This window comes from Castor canadensis, chromosome X, assembly GCF_047511655.1.
Source record: "Castor canadensis chromosome X, mCasCan1.hap1v2, whole genome shotgun sequence".
Classification (NCBI taxonomy): Eukaryota; Metazoa; Chordata; class Mammalia; order Rodentia; family Castoridae; genus Castor; species Castor canadensis.
Genome location: NC_133405.1, coordinates 99790285 through 99807685, shown reverse-complemented (window position 1 = coordinate 99807685; position 17401 = coordinate 99790285). Strand labels below are relative to the sequence as shown.

At 37.2% G+C, this 17401-nt stretch overlaps 1 protein-coding gene and 1 long non-coding RNA gene across 8 annotated transcripts in view; one reads left to right on the top strand and one right to left on the bottom strand.

Annotated features, from left to right (window-relative positions):
* Jade3 (jade family PHD finger 3) overlaps positions 1–17401 on the top strand; it is a 139877-nt gene that overhangs the window by 79190 nt on the left and 43286 nt on the right. For all 7 annotated transcript variants that reach the window (XM_074063592.1, XM_074063590.1, XM_074063588.1 and 4 more), the window contains one exon: positions 10796–10953. In XM_074063592.1, coding sequence (XP_073919693.1) covers positions 10796–10953 — 158 coding nt within the window. The remainder of the gene's footprint in view (positions 1–10795; positions 10954–17401) is intronic.
* The window catches only part of LOC141419832 (uncharacterized), a 68174-nt gene continuing 60521 nt past the window's right edge, over positions 9749–17401 (bottom strand). The window contains exons 3-5 of the long non-coding RNA XR_012444548.1: positions 13562–13683; positions 10868–11012; positions 9749–9846 (exon numbers count right to left, since the gene is read on the bottom strand). This is a non-coding gene — a long non-coding RNA (uncharacterized lncRNA). The remainder of the gene's footprint in view (positions 9847–10867; positions 11013–13561; positions 13684–17401) is intronic.

The following is a 17401-nucleotide window of genomic DNA, read 5'->3' as shown; positions in this document are numbered from 1 at the left end:
GTTGGAGGCCATCCAGGACAAATAGTTCAAGAGATCCCATCTCCAAAATAACCCTACCGAAATAGACTGGAGGGATGGCTCAAGTGGTAGACAACCTGCTTTACAGACACAAAGCCCACAATTCAAACTGTTTCCTCCAAAAAGAAAAAAAAAACTGGAAGTCTCATCTTGCTTTTTTGCTGGGAGTTAGTCATTGAAATACAATATGAATTATCCTTTTTGCTGGAGCTTAATTGGCTGCATTAATAACTACATATTTTCTTTGATATTTAGTATATCAGTGAGATTCCTGTGCCATACCTTTCCCTGATTTATCTTTTAGCGAAGAATTTCCTAGGGTTGCGGAAATCCCAGGTGTGGTTCAAGATATGTTCTTATGTGGATTTTTTTTTCCTGAGCTAGTAAAAACTATCTGATTCTCTAAAGGGCCCTATTCTTAAAGGTTTTAAAAAAAAAAACAATTCCCTAGGCTGGGCACAGTGGCTCAAGCCTGTAATCCTAGCTACTTGGTAGGCAGAGATTTGGAGGATCACAGTTTGAGGCAACCTGAACAAAAAGTTAGCAAAACCGCATCTCAACCAATAAAAGCTGGTTGTGGGTGGCACATACCTGTCATCCCACCTACATGGGAAGTGTAAATAGAAGAATCTCAGTCTAGGCTAGTCCTGGGCATAAATGCAAGACCCTATTTGAAAAATAACTAAAGCAAAAAGGGCTGGTGGTATGGCTTGAGTAGTAGTATGCCTGCCTAGCAAGCACAAGGCTGAAAAAACAAATCCCTAGAAAAGGCACATAGTATGACCAACTTGGATGTATTAAGATATCTTCCATTCTTTCTCAAAAACCAGTATATTTTCATCTAGTATTAGTCTTGTCTATAAAACATATCAACCTATCTTAAAGGATTGAGTCCATATCATCTGTAGACCTAGAGTATCATTGATTTTTATCCAAGACTTTCATAGTCATATGATAGAGTGAGAGCTCTTATTTTAATTCAGCAGAGAACACTGCATACCCTAAGTAGATCCTGTTTTCATCATTTTACCTGTATTTCTAACAAACTTGACTACTTTGCAGATAAAAAGTACTAAGTTGCAAATATACATATTTTATACAAAAAAGGACATTGAGAAAAAGGAGAATAACTTGCTAAAGTATATACATCTCTTATGTGAAATTTGCCCAGATCTCCCAAGTCAGACCTGATTGAGCTCCCTCTTTTATTACTAAGATATATACTGTATTTATATTGTTTGGGATGAGGTAAGGGGAGTAATACAACTTACCTAAGCAACCCTAATGTCCCTTATTTTATGATCATTGATTGCACTCAGGACCTTGGGCATTCTAGGCAAGTGCTCTGCCACTAATCTTATCTCCAGCCCATAAACTTTGATTAATTTGAAAAATCAGTGTGCATACAATATCTTGACAGTACCGAGTACCTTCATTATCATGTAATAGCAGGATATGAGTCTTAGGCATAGAACCAGGTGTGATGGTGCACATCTGTAATTCCAGCACTGGGGTGACTGAAAAAAGAGAATCAGAAATTTGAGGCTAATCTGGGCTACATACGAAGACCCTGTCTCCAAAAAACTTTTAGGCAAAGATTTATCTTTTCCTGACTTAAGATTGTATACAGTTAATTCCCTTGATTAAATATAATTACCATGTTTGCAGTTGTTTTATACTTTTGGAGTGACAGACATACCAGTTTGTGGTCAGTTATATATAGTTTCAGATTTAAGTGAATATGAATTGACATTGATAAGTCTGTCTGCTTCATTGACATGGACCAGACAGCATTCTCCTTTGTGTCATACAGGAAGTAAATGTTTTGACTTTTCTCTGAAAAATATCACACAAAATGTTCAGATTAGCGATGCTTTTAAAAACTGCCCACTGAGAGATGTTAATGAATGCAATAAAAGCCTGAATTGTCCATGGAGGGCATTTTCATTTTGTGGCTCTGGCAAGTTAAGCATTGATGTTCTAATTGAATTCATAGTGAGGCTTCCTTTGTTTCTGCAAGCATCTGAGAGGCCAGATGCACATGCAGTGTTGGATTTGGCATAGCTTCTGGACTGTATGTTAGCCTGTGAATCCCCTCTTTGACCATAAATGAGTAGTTATCTGGTAAGTACAAAGCCTTTTTGTTTCAGGAACTTTTGAGGAAGCTACCAGTGCATATAAAACAGGTACACAATTAAGAACTTGTAAACTTCTCAACTTTATTACCTAGAAAGATCAGTGTCAGCATTCATATCCCTCAATCATGATCTTTAATTTAGGAACAAATGGCCATGTTTTATTTTGTGAAGTTTCTGCATTACCTTGTGGCTCCTAGAATGTTAGTTAACATTCCTGATAGGACTCTTTCTTAGGAATCCTGCAAGTTTCTGGAGCCAAACCATGCACATTTTAGTTCAGCAATGGACTCAGATCTCTCCCACTCCACCAACAATTACTTTATGGATTAGATTGAACTCAACTATACATTTTCTGCTTTTAGAGAGAAAGGTGAGAGATGATGATTTTAATAAAATAACTGTATCTAGTATTTACTTAGCAGTTACAGTGATCCCAGTACCATGCTAAGTCCTTTATACAAGCTCACCTATTTAATCCTTACAATAACTTCTATAAGGTGGATTTAATATTATCTGCATCTTACAGATGAATGAACTGATACAGAGAATTTAGATAGCTTGCATATCTCAAACTATAAAACAAAATATCTTCAGATCTAGATCCTCCTTCTCTTGCTCTTGCTCTCACTCTCTCTTGCTCTTTCTCCATAGGATGATGCAGTACTAAGGCTCACAGCAGATGCAAGAACCATGCTGTTGGAGTTCACAGGTTCTAAATCCATGAGCCAAATAAATCCCTGTTCTTTATAAAACATTCAGTCTCAAATATTGTTATATAGCAGCATGAAATGGACTTAGACACTCTCCTCCCTCATCTCTTCTTCCATTCAGATTTCCTAAGGTTTTGTTTTATCCTTTCATGGTTTCTTTATGAAAATATATTCAAATATGTGTGTACATGTATGCCACTGTGTAGGTATAAAACCCATCACTAACCAGTATATGTTGTAGTTGTTTTCTTTGCATTAAGTTTAAAAGTCTTTACGATGTCTTTTCTTATCAGAAACAGATTCATGAGACCAGTGTGGTAAATACATTTCATATCACTTGGCAGAAATCTGCTTCAGTACTGAACTTACATTCTCATCCCCTCTTTAATGTTTTATATTATGCCTCATGCTTGAGATGTTTGACTTACACAGCAAGATAAGACAGATTTTCATATTCTGCCTTGAGAGCTTCTCTAGAAAACAGATCTGACACTATTTGATCTGGCTAACTTGTAAAATTGAAATTGGACTTTATCACATAAGTCTGCTGTTTTTCTCTAAAGGGGAAAGAAATATAGTAATAGTCACTGGATTTAGCTTTTACTTACTTAAGAAAAACAGGAATCAGTTGGTTGGTGTTCTATGGTTTGAAGTTTCCCAGACTTCACAGAGTGCCTGTTCCCTGGAGATTTGGTATTTCTAAAGCCATGGACAAGGGCCAGATTCATTGGCCTCTGCTTTTACATTTCTTTGTCTACGGTCTTCAAGTTAACTCTTCTGTTTGGTAAGTATGTATAGTAGCTTCCTAGGGCTGCTGTAACAAATTACCACAAAGTAGGTGGCTTAGAATAACAAAAATTTATTTTCTCATAGTTCTGGAGGCCAGAAGTCCAAAATCAGCACTTCTGTGCTCTCTTCAGAGGCTTTAGGGGGAAATTCCATTCCTTGCCTCTTCTGCTCACTATTAGTAGTCATTGATTTTTGTTTGTTTGTTTGATCAGTGCATCACTCAGTCACTGCTTCCTCTTTGTCTTAAATCTCCCTCTGCTTTTATCTTATAAGGACACTTATCATTGAATTTAGAATTCATCCATATGTTCCAGAAGTATTTCTTCATCTCAAGATCCTACTTAATAACTTCTGCAAAGAAACTTTTTCCAGCTAAGATAACATCCACGGGTTCTGAGAATTAAGATGTGAACATAACTTTCTTTTTGAGGGGGAATGCTCCATTAAACCCACTAGAAGCTACTTAGGAAACTACATAGAATAGATTTCATAAGCAGACATGTCAGTATCAAGTATAAAGACATTACTTACATTGTGTGATTGGATGGTACAGCGTTATTAAGTCCAAAGCATGATTTTGTAATCATTTGACTTATTTTGAAAATAGTATCACTTGGAAAACAATGAACTATTTTAGGATATTGACAAATACTTGGCTCTAGTATTCTTTCCAGATCTAAGTTAGGATTTGCCACAGCACTGCCTTGTCCCAAAGACATTTTTAGTTTAGCACCATTGTAAATTGCCACTGTGACTTAACCACAGGCTTATTAAAGGCACTCTAATAATTTATACAAGTGGATTGGCATGTTTAGCAAAATGATGATTCAGCTATTAATCCCTCAGAACATTGAGCTCTTTGCAAAACATGTTAAAAAGATTTGTCTGTGATCCCCTCTTACCCTTTTGTACAAAGAATTAATATAATAAACCAGTTTTTGTTAGCTGTAGACTTAACTTTCTCCCTGTGCAGCACCAATTAACTTTAATTGGCCAGGATAGTTGGCAGGAAGGTCATTTTGTTGCTACTCAACCACCTGCATGTTTTAGGTAGCTTTCCTTATCTATTTTCTTGTGATCCTATTATTAATAGTAAATCTTCTCTAAATGAAACCAGAAAGCATTTTCAGAGTTGTCCATGCAAAGTAATAAATGAAATGAGCCCTCATTTATTTAAACAGCATCATTTGGTTATGTGATATTTCAGTCCTACACTCTGTGAAATGGTGTCAGCTTGAGAAGAACTGTACCTCCTGAGAAATAATTGCTTTATTAAATCTGTACTTTCATGTTACACAGAACTTAGACAGTATTTCTCCTTAGAGAACTTTTATAAGCATTAAAGGCTAAAATATTTGCTTGATAGCATCTGTTCCTTTGATCTTCCAGAAATGTGGACACATTTATCTTCAACCTGCAAGTGGTATGATTTTTTCATAGTAAAGATTAGTAAGTTAAGCAAAAACCAATGTATGTATTCTTTCATGTAAAAGTGTATTTCCTTAATGTTTTGATGTTAACTGGCCCTTCGTTACTGGAGTCCTTGCTGAGTTAGTTTGAAAACTTATACTTAGAAATTTCTATTGCTGAGAAAGGTGGAATTGCAAAGCTAAGACTGCCATAGCCACTTCAGTCATGTTTCCAGACTGGTAAGCACTTTTTTGTGCTCTTTGTTCACTTACAGACCCATTTAACCAGAGAATCTAAGAAGCCTGAGTTGGAGCTGTGCCCATTTATCATCATCCCCTTCCTCTGACATTTGAACTTTCTACACAGCTAGGGCTCCCTGGAAGGGATGGAGTTTGGGGCCTCACTGGGAGCCTCTTATATAACATCCTCCTCACCCCTAAGGAATTCACTGAAAGCAAAAAAAAAAAAAACTAATAAAGTATATCACAAAAGGTTAAAGACGATGAGACTAAGGACATTTTTAACGTTCTAAGTATAAAGACAGCAACTAGATAAAACTACAAAGCTTCACACATCTGGTAGAGAAAGATAGTATAATACATCTCATTATAAAATATGACACAGTTGAGATCAAACATGTGAATCATACCAATAAATATATATGGGCTTAATACCTATTAAAGAAAAAGATTAAAAACAAGACCCAACTGTATGCTGTATACAAGAGCGTATGGATCTAGTGCTCAAGATATAGCTCAGTGGTAGAGTTCTTGCCTAGCAGGAGGCCCTGGGTCACACTCCCAGCACCACAAAAAAAAAAGCCTGTATAAAACATCTACTCAGAAAATGTTTAAAATAAAGAGATGGATAACAGTATGCTAGGAAAATGGAAACAAAAACAGCAGAGGTAGTGATCCTGATATCAGACAAATTCAATTCAAGTCCCAAAGACAAAGAAAGTAGCATTGGGTTTTTAAAAGATTTTTATTAGTATATGATAGTTATACAGGAGGGTTCATTATGACATTTCCATATATACATATATTGTATTCCAGTTTGGCTCATCCCCTCCATTAATCTCCATCTTCTTACTCCCCTTCTTGAAATGACTTCAACAGGTTTCAGTGTTCCATATTCATACATGTATAGAAAGTACGTCAACTGTATTCACCTTTCTTTACCCTCTTCATTTACCCTCCCCCTCCAATTAGTGCCCTCCATTTAACATGATCTGTATTATATTTCTGTCATTGTTTTAGTGTCTGGTGACATTGTAATACTAAAAGCTACAATTCACCATGAAGATATGCTTATGGATATTTTTCACTGAATAACATAGCAACCATCTTTATGAAGCAGAATCTATACAAGAAGACATAGAAACACATTAATCATGGGACACTTTCAGACATCTCTCAGTCCAAGCATGGTGGTACATGCCTGTAATCCCAGCACTCAGGAGGCTGAGGCAGAAGGATTGCCAGTTTCAGGCCAGTCTGGGTTAAATAAAACATCTCTCAAAGTATCAGGTTAATGGAAAAATAAATGAGCAAACAGAAGTTCTAAACAATATAAGAATTAAGGTAGATTTGATGACTTTCAGACTGCATACTTTAATACTTGGGACAATAAGCAACATTCCTCAAGTTCTAACAGTAGAGATATAAAATAAGATCAAATATTGAATCACAAAACAGCATCAGTAATTTCCATTATGTAGAAGTATTATCAACAAAGACTCTGATCATAATGCAGTAAAAATCAGAGTTTATTACCAAAAACAGAAAGATGGACTGGGTTCATATCTCAAATGGTAGAGAGCTTGCCTAGCAAGCATGAGACCCTGAGTTCAAACCCCAGTATTGCAAAAATCAAATAAAATAACAATTATTCCACATGGAAAATTGAAACCTTCTGTTAAATATTTCTTAGATGAAGGGGGGAAATACAAACTGAAATTGTAGACTTTTAAAAATAATGACAATATCCTTGTGCCCAGAGATCAAAAAATAATAATGACAAGAAAAGCATTGCATCTGAGATGTATCTCAGATGCCTGCTCCATATCATATATTATATGATAAAGAGGTAAGCATTGTTCAATATATTCTTCATAAGTTTTTCTGCAGAGAAATAAAACACCTTAATTCTATTTTTTTTCATTTTTCGTTTATTATTCATATGTGCATACAAGGCTTGGTTCATTTCTCCCCCCTGCCCCCACCCCCTCCCTTACCACCCACTCCGCCCCCTCCCTCTCCCCCCCCAATACCCAGCAGAAACTATTTTGCCCTTATTTCTAATTTTGTTGTAGAGAGAGTATAAGCAATAATAGGAAGGAACAAGGGTTTTTGCTGGTTGAGATAAGGATAGCTATACAGGGCATTGACTTACATTGATTTCCTGTGCGTGGGTGTTACCTTCTAGGTTAATTCTTTTTGATCTAACCTTTTCTCTAGTACCTGTTCCCCTTTTCCTATTGGCCTCAGTTGCTTTAAGGTATCTGCTTTAGTTTCTCTGCGTTAAGGGCAACAAATGCTAGCTAAAAACACCTTAATTCTAAATGTTTCAATGTTTAATTACAGCATTCCAAATAAATGAAGTCTAGTTTTTCATTTCTGTATACATTATAGTCAATGGTAAGGGAATTTTATTTTCTGGTATTTTGCGTTTTCTAATGTTTTGATAAAATGTTTAAAAGTCACAATCATAGTTTTTCCTATTATTAATATTGATATTTTGCATGAGCAAAGCCCTTCACCGAAATTATAATTCAGATGGCTTTTCACAGTTTGAGTGTTCATTGTCATTTTTATGGTCCTGTGTTGCTGTACAAAATGAGACTACCTGCACTTTGTAGGCTCCTCCATAGATGAATTTGAAAACATAGATAAGATAGATAAGTTCCCATGAAAATACAGATTATCAAAATTGACCCCATTACCGATAGTAAACTTTAGAGGGCCTACTGCACAAAAGAAGTACCAAGTCCAGATAGTTTCACGGAGACCAGGTAATCACAATTCTCAGATTATTTCAGAGCCTTGGAAATAAAGTTTATCCTGATTCTTTTTATGAAGCACGAATAACAAAAAAGAAAATTATAGTCGGGCATCTGTGGCTGATGCCTATTATGCTAACTGCTTCGGAGGCTGATCAGGAAGATCATGGTTCAAGGCCAACCTAGGCAATTAGTTCATGAGACCCCCATCTCTAAACTAACCAAAACAAAATGGACTGGAGGTGTGGCCCAAGCTGTAGAGTACCTACTTCACAAGCACGAAGCTTTGGGTTCAAACCCCAGTCCCACCAAAAAAGGAAATTATTCATTCTGGAAATGCAAATTTGTTTTAGTATTAGGAAATCTAATAATACCATACACTGTATTAATCTATCTAAGGAAAAAATTATTTCCATATGTACTGAAGAGGTCCTTAACAGAATTCAAAACCTGGTCATGATGAAAGCATTAAAGAAAATAGCAATTAAGATAACATTATGTAATATATATACCATATCCTAAACCTAGTATCTTAATTCAGTGGGAAACAGTTTCCCTATTAAATTTTCACTAATTTCAAGAAAAAGACAGACATTCCCACTATCTCTATTGCTATTCAAAATATAAGTAGAGGTATTAGCCAATACAATTAAAAGAAACAAAAAGCAAAAATCTGTAAAACTGTAGAAAATCAATATTTAAACTAATTCAAGAAATAAAAGAATTCAGGAGATAGTGATATATAAAGTAAACATAAAAAATCAAATAGATTTTCTAACCAGTTAAGGACATAAACATGCCTAGGGTGTTTTGTAGTGTTAGAAATCAAGCATTAGGACTGGGGGGGAGGGTAATGCAAGTGGTAGTGCATTTGCCTAGCAAGTGCAAGGTCCTGAGTTCAAATCTCAGTACTGCAAAAAAAACAGAATAGAAAAGAAAAATTAAGCACTTCTTCTTAAAAGGATAGGACATGTCAGAATAGCACAGGCACCAACCTGAAGGAGGACCCAGTGGCCACAAGTAGAACAATTTGAGCAAGAAAATGATAATGATTTTTTGTTTTGTTTATAAAATGATAATAGCCCAAATAGTAAAGTAACCACAAGTTCATAATGTTATAAATAATTGAACAAATAAATGGGGAAGGGACAGATTTTTTTTGTTTTTTTAAGTCAGAGTCTTCCCATGCAGCCCAGGCTGGCCTGGAACTCACTATGTAACCCAAGCTGCTGTTGAAGTTTCAGTCCTCCTGCCTCAGCCTCCCAAGTGCTAGGATTAATAGGAGTGCAATCACACCTGGCCAGATCTATCTTATAGAGGAATTACCATTAATCTAGAGGAGTAAGGAAAATGGAAAATCCCCGCTAGAACACCACAGTAATAATTCTTATAGGTAATATATCCAAAAATGAGGCAAAACATAATATCTTTATAGTTTCAAACTATCTCCTCTAAGATATTTAATTACAAAGCAAGATACTACCTGAACCAAGTGATCAAATTTAACATCACCAATAATAACACATTGACATCATACATTACATCGTGATGCAGTGGAATAAGGACATGGCATCATTTCTGTAATATCCTATGCAAAAAAAATGCATAACCTCAATCTATTGAAAAAATATCAGAAAAACCCCACTTGGAAGGGCATGCTACAAATACATGACAAGCACTTACCCAGTGTCAGTCATGAAAGACAAGGAAAGGCTGAGACACATATATTAGAGGATACCAAAATGATTGCCAGTCACAATGTGGGATCCTGGGTTGAATTCTAGAACAGAAGGACATTAAAAATAAAAATAAAAGTAGTAAAATTTGAATTAAGTCTGTAGGTTATGTAATAATAATATAGAAGTGTTAATTTCCCAGTTTAGGTAATAGTATGAAACTAAGCAAAGGGTATATAAGAACTCTGTTTTTTGTAACATTTCTGTAAGTGTAGAAAATGTAGAATTCTTTCTTCCTTCCCCTTCCCTTTCCCCTCCTTTTCCCTTTCCCTTTTACTTTCCTGTGGCACTGGGGCTTTTAAACGAAGGGTCTTGTTTTTGCTAGGCAGGCATTCCACTAACTGAGCCCCACGCCATCCTTTTTTGCTTTAATTATTTTTCAAATAGAGTTTCACATTTATGCTCAGGCTGGACTGGGATCCTATTTATGCTTCCTGCATAACTGGGATGACTGGCACAGGTTCTGTACCTAGATTTCATTGGTTGAGATGGAATCCCTAGAACTTTTTGCACAGGCTAGCCTCTGAAACAGCAATCCTCCCAATCTCCAGTTCCCGATAGCTAGTATTACAGGCATGAGCCACCAAACCCAGCCTATTTCTTAGTAAATAGTTTTAAAATAAGGTGATAGCTAAGTAAACAATTGTAAGTTATATTTGGATACTTACTGCTTAATTTAAGAGCATTATGGGTTATTTCCTTCGTGGAAACTGTTGAGAGTAACGTATGTTGTTCATTTAAATTCAAGGAACCCAAGAAGTAATTCAAGAAGTACTCCTTTACCCCCTTTATTAAATCATTAATAAACTGGCTTCCCTGTCAGTACTTCAAACATTTCCTAACAGAAATTGATCTAGCCATTTAGGATGTTGGAGTTGTTTGTCTTGTTGGAAATAGACAGTGGGAGGGAATAGCCTTTTTAAAAGGAGAACATTAAATAGTATTAATTTCATAGTGATGCTCTTCTAAGGTATGTGGAATATATCTTCCCAGGTATTCCGAAAGGACCTCATTAGTGCCATGAAAATTCCAGATTCTCACCACATTAATCCTGACAGCTATTACCTCTTTTCGGACACGTGGAAAGAAGAATGGGAAAAGGGAGTCCAGGTACCAGCCAGTCCAGATGCTGTTCCACAGCCTTCTCTCAGGTATTTGCATGCTTGTACCTTTGTCTTATGGAATGAATCTTCTCATGGTTATCTGTGTGCTGCTTGGGGGGAAATTTAAGAGTGGCTAATTAGGCATTTATAATATAAAATCACATGTCATATTCACCAATTCACTGAGACCAGTGGCACCTTATACCAGGTCATGACCAGTCAGTGTCATTTATTTAGGAACATAATCTGAAACCATTCATAAGATAAAAAAGTCTAATCTGAAATTAGTAAGGTTTGAAGGACCAAGATTTCCAAGTCTGGCTTAATAATCAATATCATTTATTAGTCTTTGAAGAGAAAGCATTAATTGATAACTTTCCCATAGGAAGTTGCTTCAGCATAATAGGGGCCTCATAGTGATGGTGTCAACAGAAGGCCAAAACATACAATTTATAAAATGCAAACCCAAGGCTGGCCAAGTGGCTCAAGCAGTCAGAGTGCCTGCCTAGCAAGCATGAGGCCTTGAGTTCAAATCCCAGTTCTGCAAAAAAATAAAAATTGTTTCAGGGCTGGGGCTTAAGTGGTAGAGCAGCTGCCTAGCAAACATGAAGCCCTGAGTTCAAACTCCAGTACCACCAAAATAAAAAAAAATGCAAATCCAAATGAAAGGGAGTACTGGTATAATTGGGTTGACTGTAAGCATATGTCCTTCGTTTGCGAGGAAAACAGAAAGTTGAAGTAAAAGTGGGCTTTGGTTTTGTGGAAAGGAGAAAAGGACTTTTCTGCCAGAGAAAGTAGTAAGTTCAGATCCTCAAGAGTAGTGGCTGGTTTGGGAAACCATTTTGTCTTACTGGCTTTGTGTTCCCAGTGCTTTACACAAAGGCCAACATGAAGTAAAATGCTCAGTGTAAGTTTGGGTGAATGAAGAAATGAATAAATAGAACACAGAGCTCCAGGTAAAGGGGCTGGTGGGACTTGCTCATTACTATGAAAAATTGTAGATTTTATTGTACATCCATTTCTACCCTGTATTAGGTTATTTTTCTTTTGAGACAGGTTCTCACTATGTAGCCCAGGCTGACCTAGAACAAAATCCCCCTGCCTTAGCCTCCTGAGTGCAGGCATATACCACCACAGCCAGCACATACTAGATTCTTAAAGGGCAGAGCTAAACATCCTTGAATTCTCTATTCTTTATTCCAGGTTCTTAGGTCCTAGTTATACTCCAGAAATGCTTATTGAATCACTTTTAGAAACCCAGGCCTAGCTGGGCACTGGTGGCTCGCACCTATAATCCTAGCTACTCAGGAGGCAGAGATCAGTAGGATCACGGTTCAAAGCCAGCCAAGGAAAATAGTTCTCAAGACCCTATCTCAAAAAAAAAAAAAAAAAACATCACAAAAAAGGGCTGGTGGAGTGGCTTAAGATGTAGGCCCTGATATCAAGCCCCAATACTGGAAAAAAAAAAAGCAGGCTGCTTAGGCTGTCCCATCCATGGAGAGGCTGTTCACATTCCACAGAGTTGGCTCAACACATGCCCCAAGCTTCACTTACTCATCATTGACACCATCTCCTGCTTCCTAAAAATCAGAGTAACATCATGAATGAAAACAAGAGTTGGGTGTTTTCATGTCCTTGCAGTCAGTATTTTTGTAACGACTCTGCTTCTGTACCAGTTGACATTTCAGGGATTATTGAAACAACTTAAATTTGGCCTTGATGTTCAGTTAGTATCAATTGTCTGCTCAATGGAGGTAATTTTAATCATCCAGGTCAAATGGAAAATGTCCCATGTACCACTTTAAAAATAGTATCTATCTGACAAGTGGGATAACAAAAAATAGAACAATAGTTTAGGAAGAGGAAATTAAGAGACTAAAAGAGTTAGCTTTCTCTCACATGGAGATGTGTACTCCCTGATTCATATGAGGCTTCAGTGCTCCAATATTTGTTAAGAAAATTTAAAATATTTAACATTTTAAGTGCTGTGAAGTTTTGTCAAATCTTTTCCCTGTAGTTCTTTGCCTAGCACATAAATCCCTTCATTTGAATTGGACAAAGCAGATTGCTAAATTATTAGTCATATTATATTCCTTAATGAAATCCAGAGCTGATTGCTCTTGGTAGGTAGAATTCTTGTGTTCTGTTTCTTACAAGGCATCAATAAGAATCTTACTGTAGTAGGAAGAACTATTCTCAAATTTTAAGCTACATCAGAATCACCTGGAGGACTTACTAAAACAGACTTCTTTTTGGTGGTACTAGAGTTTAAACTCAGGGCCTCAGACTTGCTAGGCACACACTTTCCTACTTGAGCCATGCTCCCAGTCCCTTGGATAGGGTCTTGTGTTTTTGCCTGGGCCATCCTGGACCGCAATCCTCCCATTTATGCCTCCCGTGTAGTTTGTATGACAGGTACACACCATCATGCCCAGTTTATTGCTTGAGATGGGGTCTCACTAACTTTTTTCCCAGACTGGCCTCAAACCACGATCCTCCTAATCTCTGCCTTCTAAGTATCTAGGATTACAGACTTGAGCTAGTTTGCCCAGCTTGTTAAAACAGACTTCTCAGCCTCACTCTAGTAGATCTGAAGTGTGAGGCCTGAGAATTTGCATTTTTTGAAACAGCTTCTTGTTATGTATCCCAGACTGACCTTGAACTGGAGATCCTCCTGCCTCAGCCTTTGGAGTGCTGGGATTATAAGCATGTTCCATGATCCTTGGTTGAGAATTTGCATTTCTTACAGCTTCCCCACATGATTCTGATGCTGCTATTCTGGGGATGACACATTGAGCATAACTGTTACAGAATATGTTGATCTTGTTTCCTGGATTTAACAGAAATCATCCTTTTTGTCAGCTTCCTTGGATTTCCTCTTTGGCTTTAAATATGAGGCAATTATATTGGAGGCTCAACTGATTTAGGATTGAAGCTTTGTTTGGAATACCTAATCTCCTCACCCACAACTTTTTTTGTTGTTGTTGGCGGTACTGGGGTTTGAACTTAGGGCCTCAGGCTTGCTAGGCAGGTACCCTACCACTTGCGCCACTCTTAACAGCCCTGGTTTCTGTTGAGTATTTTTAACATAGGGTCTTGCAAAGTATTTGTCCAAGCTGACTTTAAACCATGATCCTCCTGATCTCTGCCTACTGAGTAGCTAGGATAACAAGTGTGAGCCACCGGTACCCAACCATCACCCACAACTTCTTATTGTAGCTGCTGCCCTGAGTTTATCATCATGTTACAGGAATCAAACTATGTCTTACAGCTTTTACTTTCTGAATTTTATAGGCCAGCTTAAGAATTAAATTTTTTGATATAAAATGGTGTTGGAACATTGATGAAGAGTTAGGTTTTATGTCGATGTATTTTTCAAAAGCAAGTTCAAAAGCAAGTTCAGTCTCTAATATCCAGTTGATAATCTTAGAGTTCTTTTTATATGCTGCTTGATTTAATTTGCTAATATCTTATTGAGAATTTTTATGTCTGTGTTCTTGCATTTTGTCTGATGTTGTGTCAGGGTAATACTGGCCTCATAGAATTAATTAGTTGGAGTGTATTCCTTCCTCTTCTGATTTTTGGAAGAAACTACATAGAATTCTTATTTAAATGTTTGATTGAATTCTCCAGTCAAACACTTTAGATCTGGAGACTTCTCTTTTGGGAATTTCTTAACTATAAATTTAATCCCTTTCATAATTATCTGTTTCATATTGGGTGATCTTTGGTAATTTGTGCTTTAATAAATTGCTTTGTTTCATCTTAGGTGTTGAATTTACGTGTATGGAATTATTCATAGTATTCTCTCTTGCTTTCATTTTAAAATTCAGCAGTCTTAGCCAGGCTTCCACCTCCAGAAAGATGGAGTAGATACATTTCTCCCTATGCCTACCACTAAGTACAACCAAAATCCCTGAGCACTTTATATAAAACAAACCTAAGTCTTTGAAAGGTCAAGAGAACAAAGTAAAATGGCCAAAGTCCTTGAAACCTCTGGAACAACACAACTGTATGTTCCCTGGGTTTTCTTTTTGCTCCCAGACTGGATGCTGGAGAAGGTGGCAACCCAGAAGCCCCAACCAGCAAAGACAAAAAACAACAACTAAGGAAATTCTGCTCCCTCTAGCTGAATGACTGGGAAAGGGATAGCTGATCAAGACAGAAAACTTTTAGATAATATCTGCTCATCTCCATCCAAACAGCACAGAAAAACACTTGAGCCACCCAACCCTGTCCAGCAAAGATACAGTAAGGAGCCTAGACTTCCACCTCAGCCATCAGCCTGCAACAGTAATGATATACCTTGTCTGGGATTATGTCAGAGGAGGCTTAATGAAGAATCAGTATTTTTACTTCTGCCCAGCAGTAATGAAGACATCGTTCCTGGTGCCATCAGTCAAGGCCATGCAAGGCATTCTTACCAATCCCAGTAAGGGAGATATCAGTGGAAGCCTAGTGAGAGCCAGAACTTCCAGCCCCACCCAGCAGTAACAGGGAGTCTGTCTTTGGATGTTGACACAGGCCAAATGGTGAACTAGGACTTCTGGAATCACCTGGCAGTAACAAGGCAGTGTTTCCCATCCCAACACTGATCTCCATCCATAGTAGTGTAACAAAGGTTTAAACAGGTTTTATGGTATCCCAAATGTCCAGACTTCAATTTTTTAAATGGCTCATAATTGCAAGAATAATCCAAACAAAAAACATGCAAACAACTGGAAACTGAATAACTCATTATTAATGAACAATGGGTCATTGATGAAATAAAAGAGGAAATTTAAAAGTTCCTGGAAGTCAATGAAAATGAAAATACAACCTACCAGAACCTATGGGACACAGCAAAGGCAGTCCTGGGAGGAAAGTTTATAGCCATGAGTGCATATATTAAAAAGACTGAAAGATCCCAAATCAATGACCTAATGATACATCTCAAACTCTTAGAAAAACAAGAACAAGCAAATCCGAAAACAAATAGAAGGAGAGAAATAATAAAAATGAGAGCTGAAATCAACGAAATAGAAACCAAAAAAACCATACAAAGAATTAATGAAACAAAATGTTGGTTCTTTGAAAAAAATAAACAACATTGCCAGACCCCTGGCAAACCTGACTAAACTGAGGAGAGAAAAAACCCAAATTAGTAGAATCAGGAATGCAAAAGGGGAGATAACAACAAACATCATCGAAGTCCAGGAAATCATCAGAGCCTACTTTGAGAACCTACATTCAAATAAATTTGAAAATCTTAAAGAAATGGACAGATTTCTAGATACATATGATCATCCAAAATTGAACCAAGAGGATATTAATCACCTGAATAGATCTATAACACAAAATGAAATTGAAGCAGCAATCAAGAGTCTCCCCAAAAAGAAATGACATATGCCTCTCCTTGTAGTTTGATTTTCTAATAACCTGACAATTCAAAGTCCTTATAGGCTTCAGGCACAGGGCTCCTTCCTGAAAGCTAGGCTAAGGATGCATTCCATTTGATGACCCAACCTTGCAGTTCTCATAGCATTACTTCTGTTGGTCAAAACTGTCACAAGCCCTCCTCTATTCAAAGGGAGGAGAAACAGACTTCACCACTTAATGAAGGAGTAACAAAGTCACATTGTAGAAGAGCATGTAAGATTTGAAAAATGCCATCTATCACAGAGGTTACAATTGTCCTTTGTTTTATAGATTCATGGAGGCTTGGGAGAGAAGTGGTCATCCTAGAGTGGCAAGATTAATGAGAGGCATTTTGGGAAACTACTCCTAAAGATATTTTTACAGGGGGCTACTATCTAGTTAATTTTTAAGACGCTTATTTCAAGCCTTCAAAACAATCTATAATGTTGTGGTATGTAGTTTTTGTACTGTTTGCAAATTATTCTGTTCTACTCTTTAGAAAATAATAGCAGTCTCTTCCTTCCAAATATTTAGATCAGTTGAAGAAACATTGAGGGATACCTAAGGTACTTAGGGAGGTCTTAAATTAGGTTAGAGTAGTGGCAGTTTCCATTTTATTGCCTCCTCATTGGCACAGCAATGTCCACATGGGCCAGAGGTAGTAGTGTTCCAGCCACCCTGACTTACCCTGAAGAATGAGTGGGCAAGTAGGCCTTCTTTCTATGGAACTACAGCAGGTGTGGTTGTGGATCCTTCCACCAAAGGCGAGTCATATGGAAAGTTATTTCAACATTGAGTTATACTAAAGCAACCAAATGGCAAGGTACACTTACCTCATCCTGACAAAATTGTTCAAACCTCTGGGCTTGTAAGCTTTTGCTGATTTGGTCAGTGATCTGGTGGCCAGAGTGTCTATGCCTAGTTCATAGAGGCTAATAAAGAAAATCACCCAAAGATCATCCTGAGATTTCCTCCAGCTGTAGTAGCAATGTTACATATATTGGAAGATATTAAAGCTATACTTCTTAAAATCCCAGGCCATGTGTGGTGGAACACTCCTGTAATTCCAGCACTCAGGAGGCTGAGACAAGAGGATTGT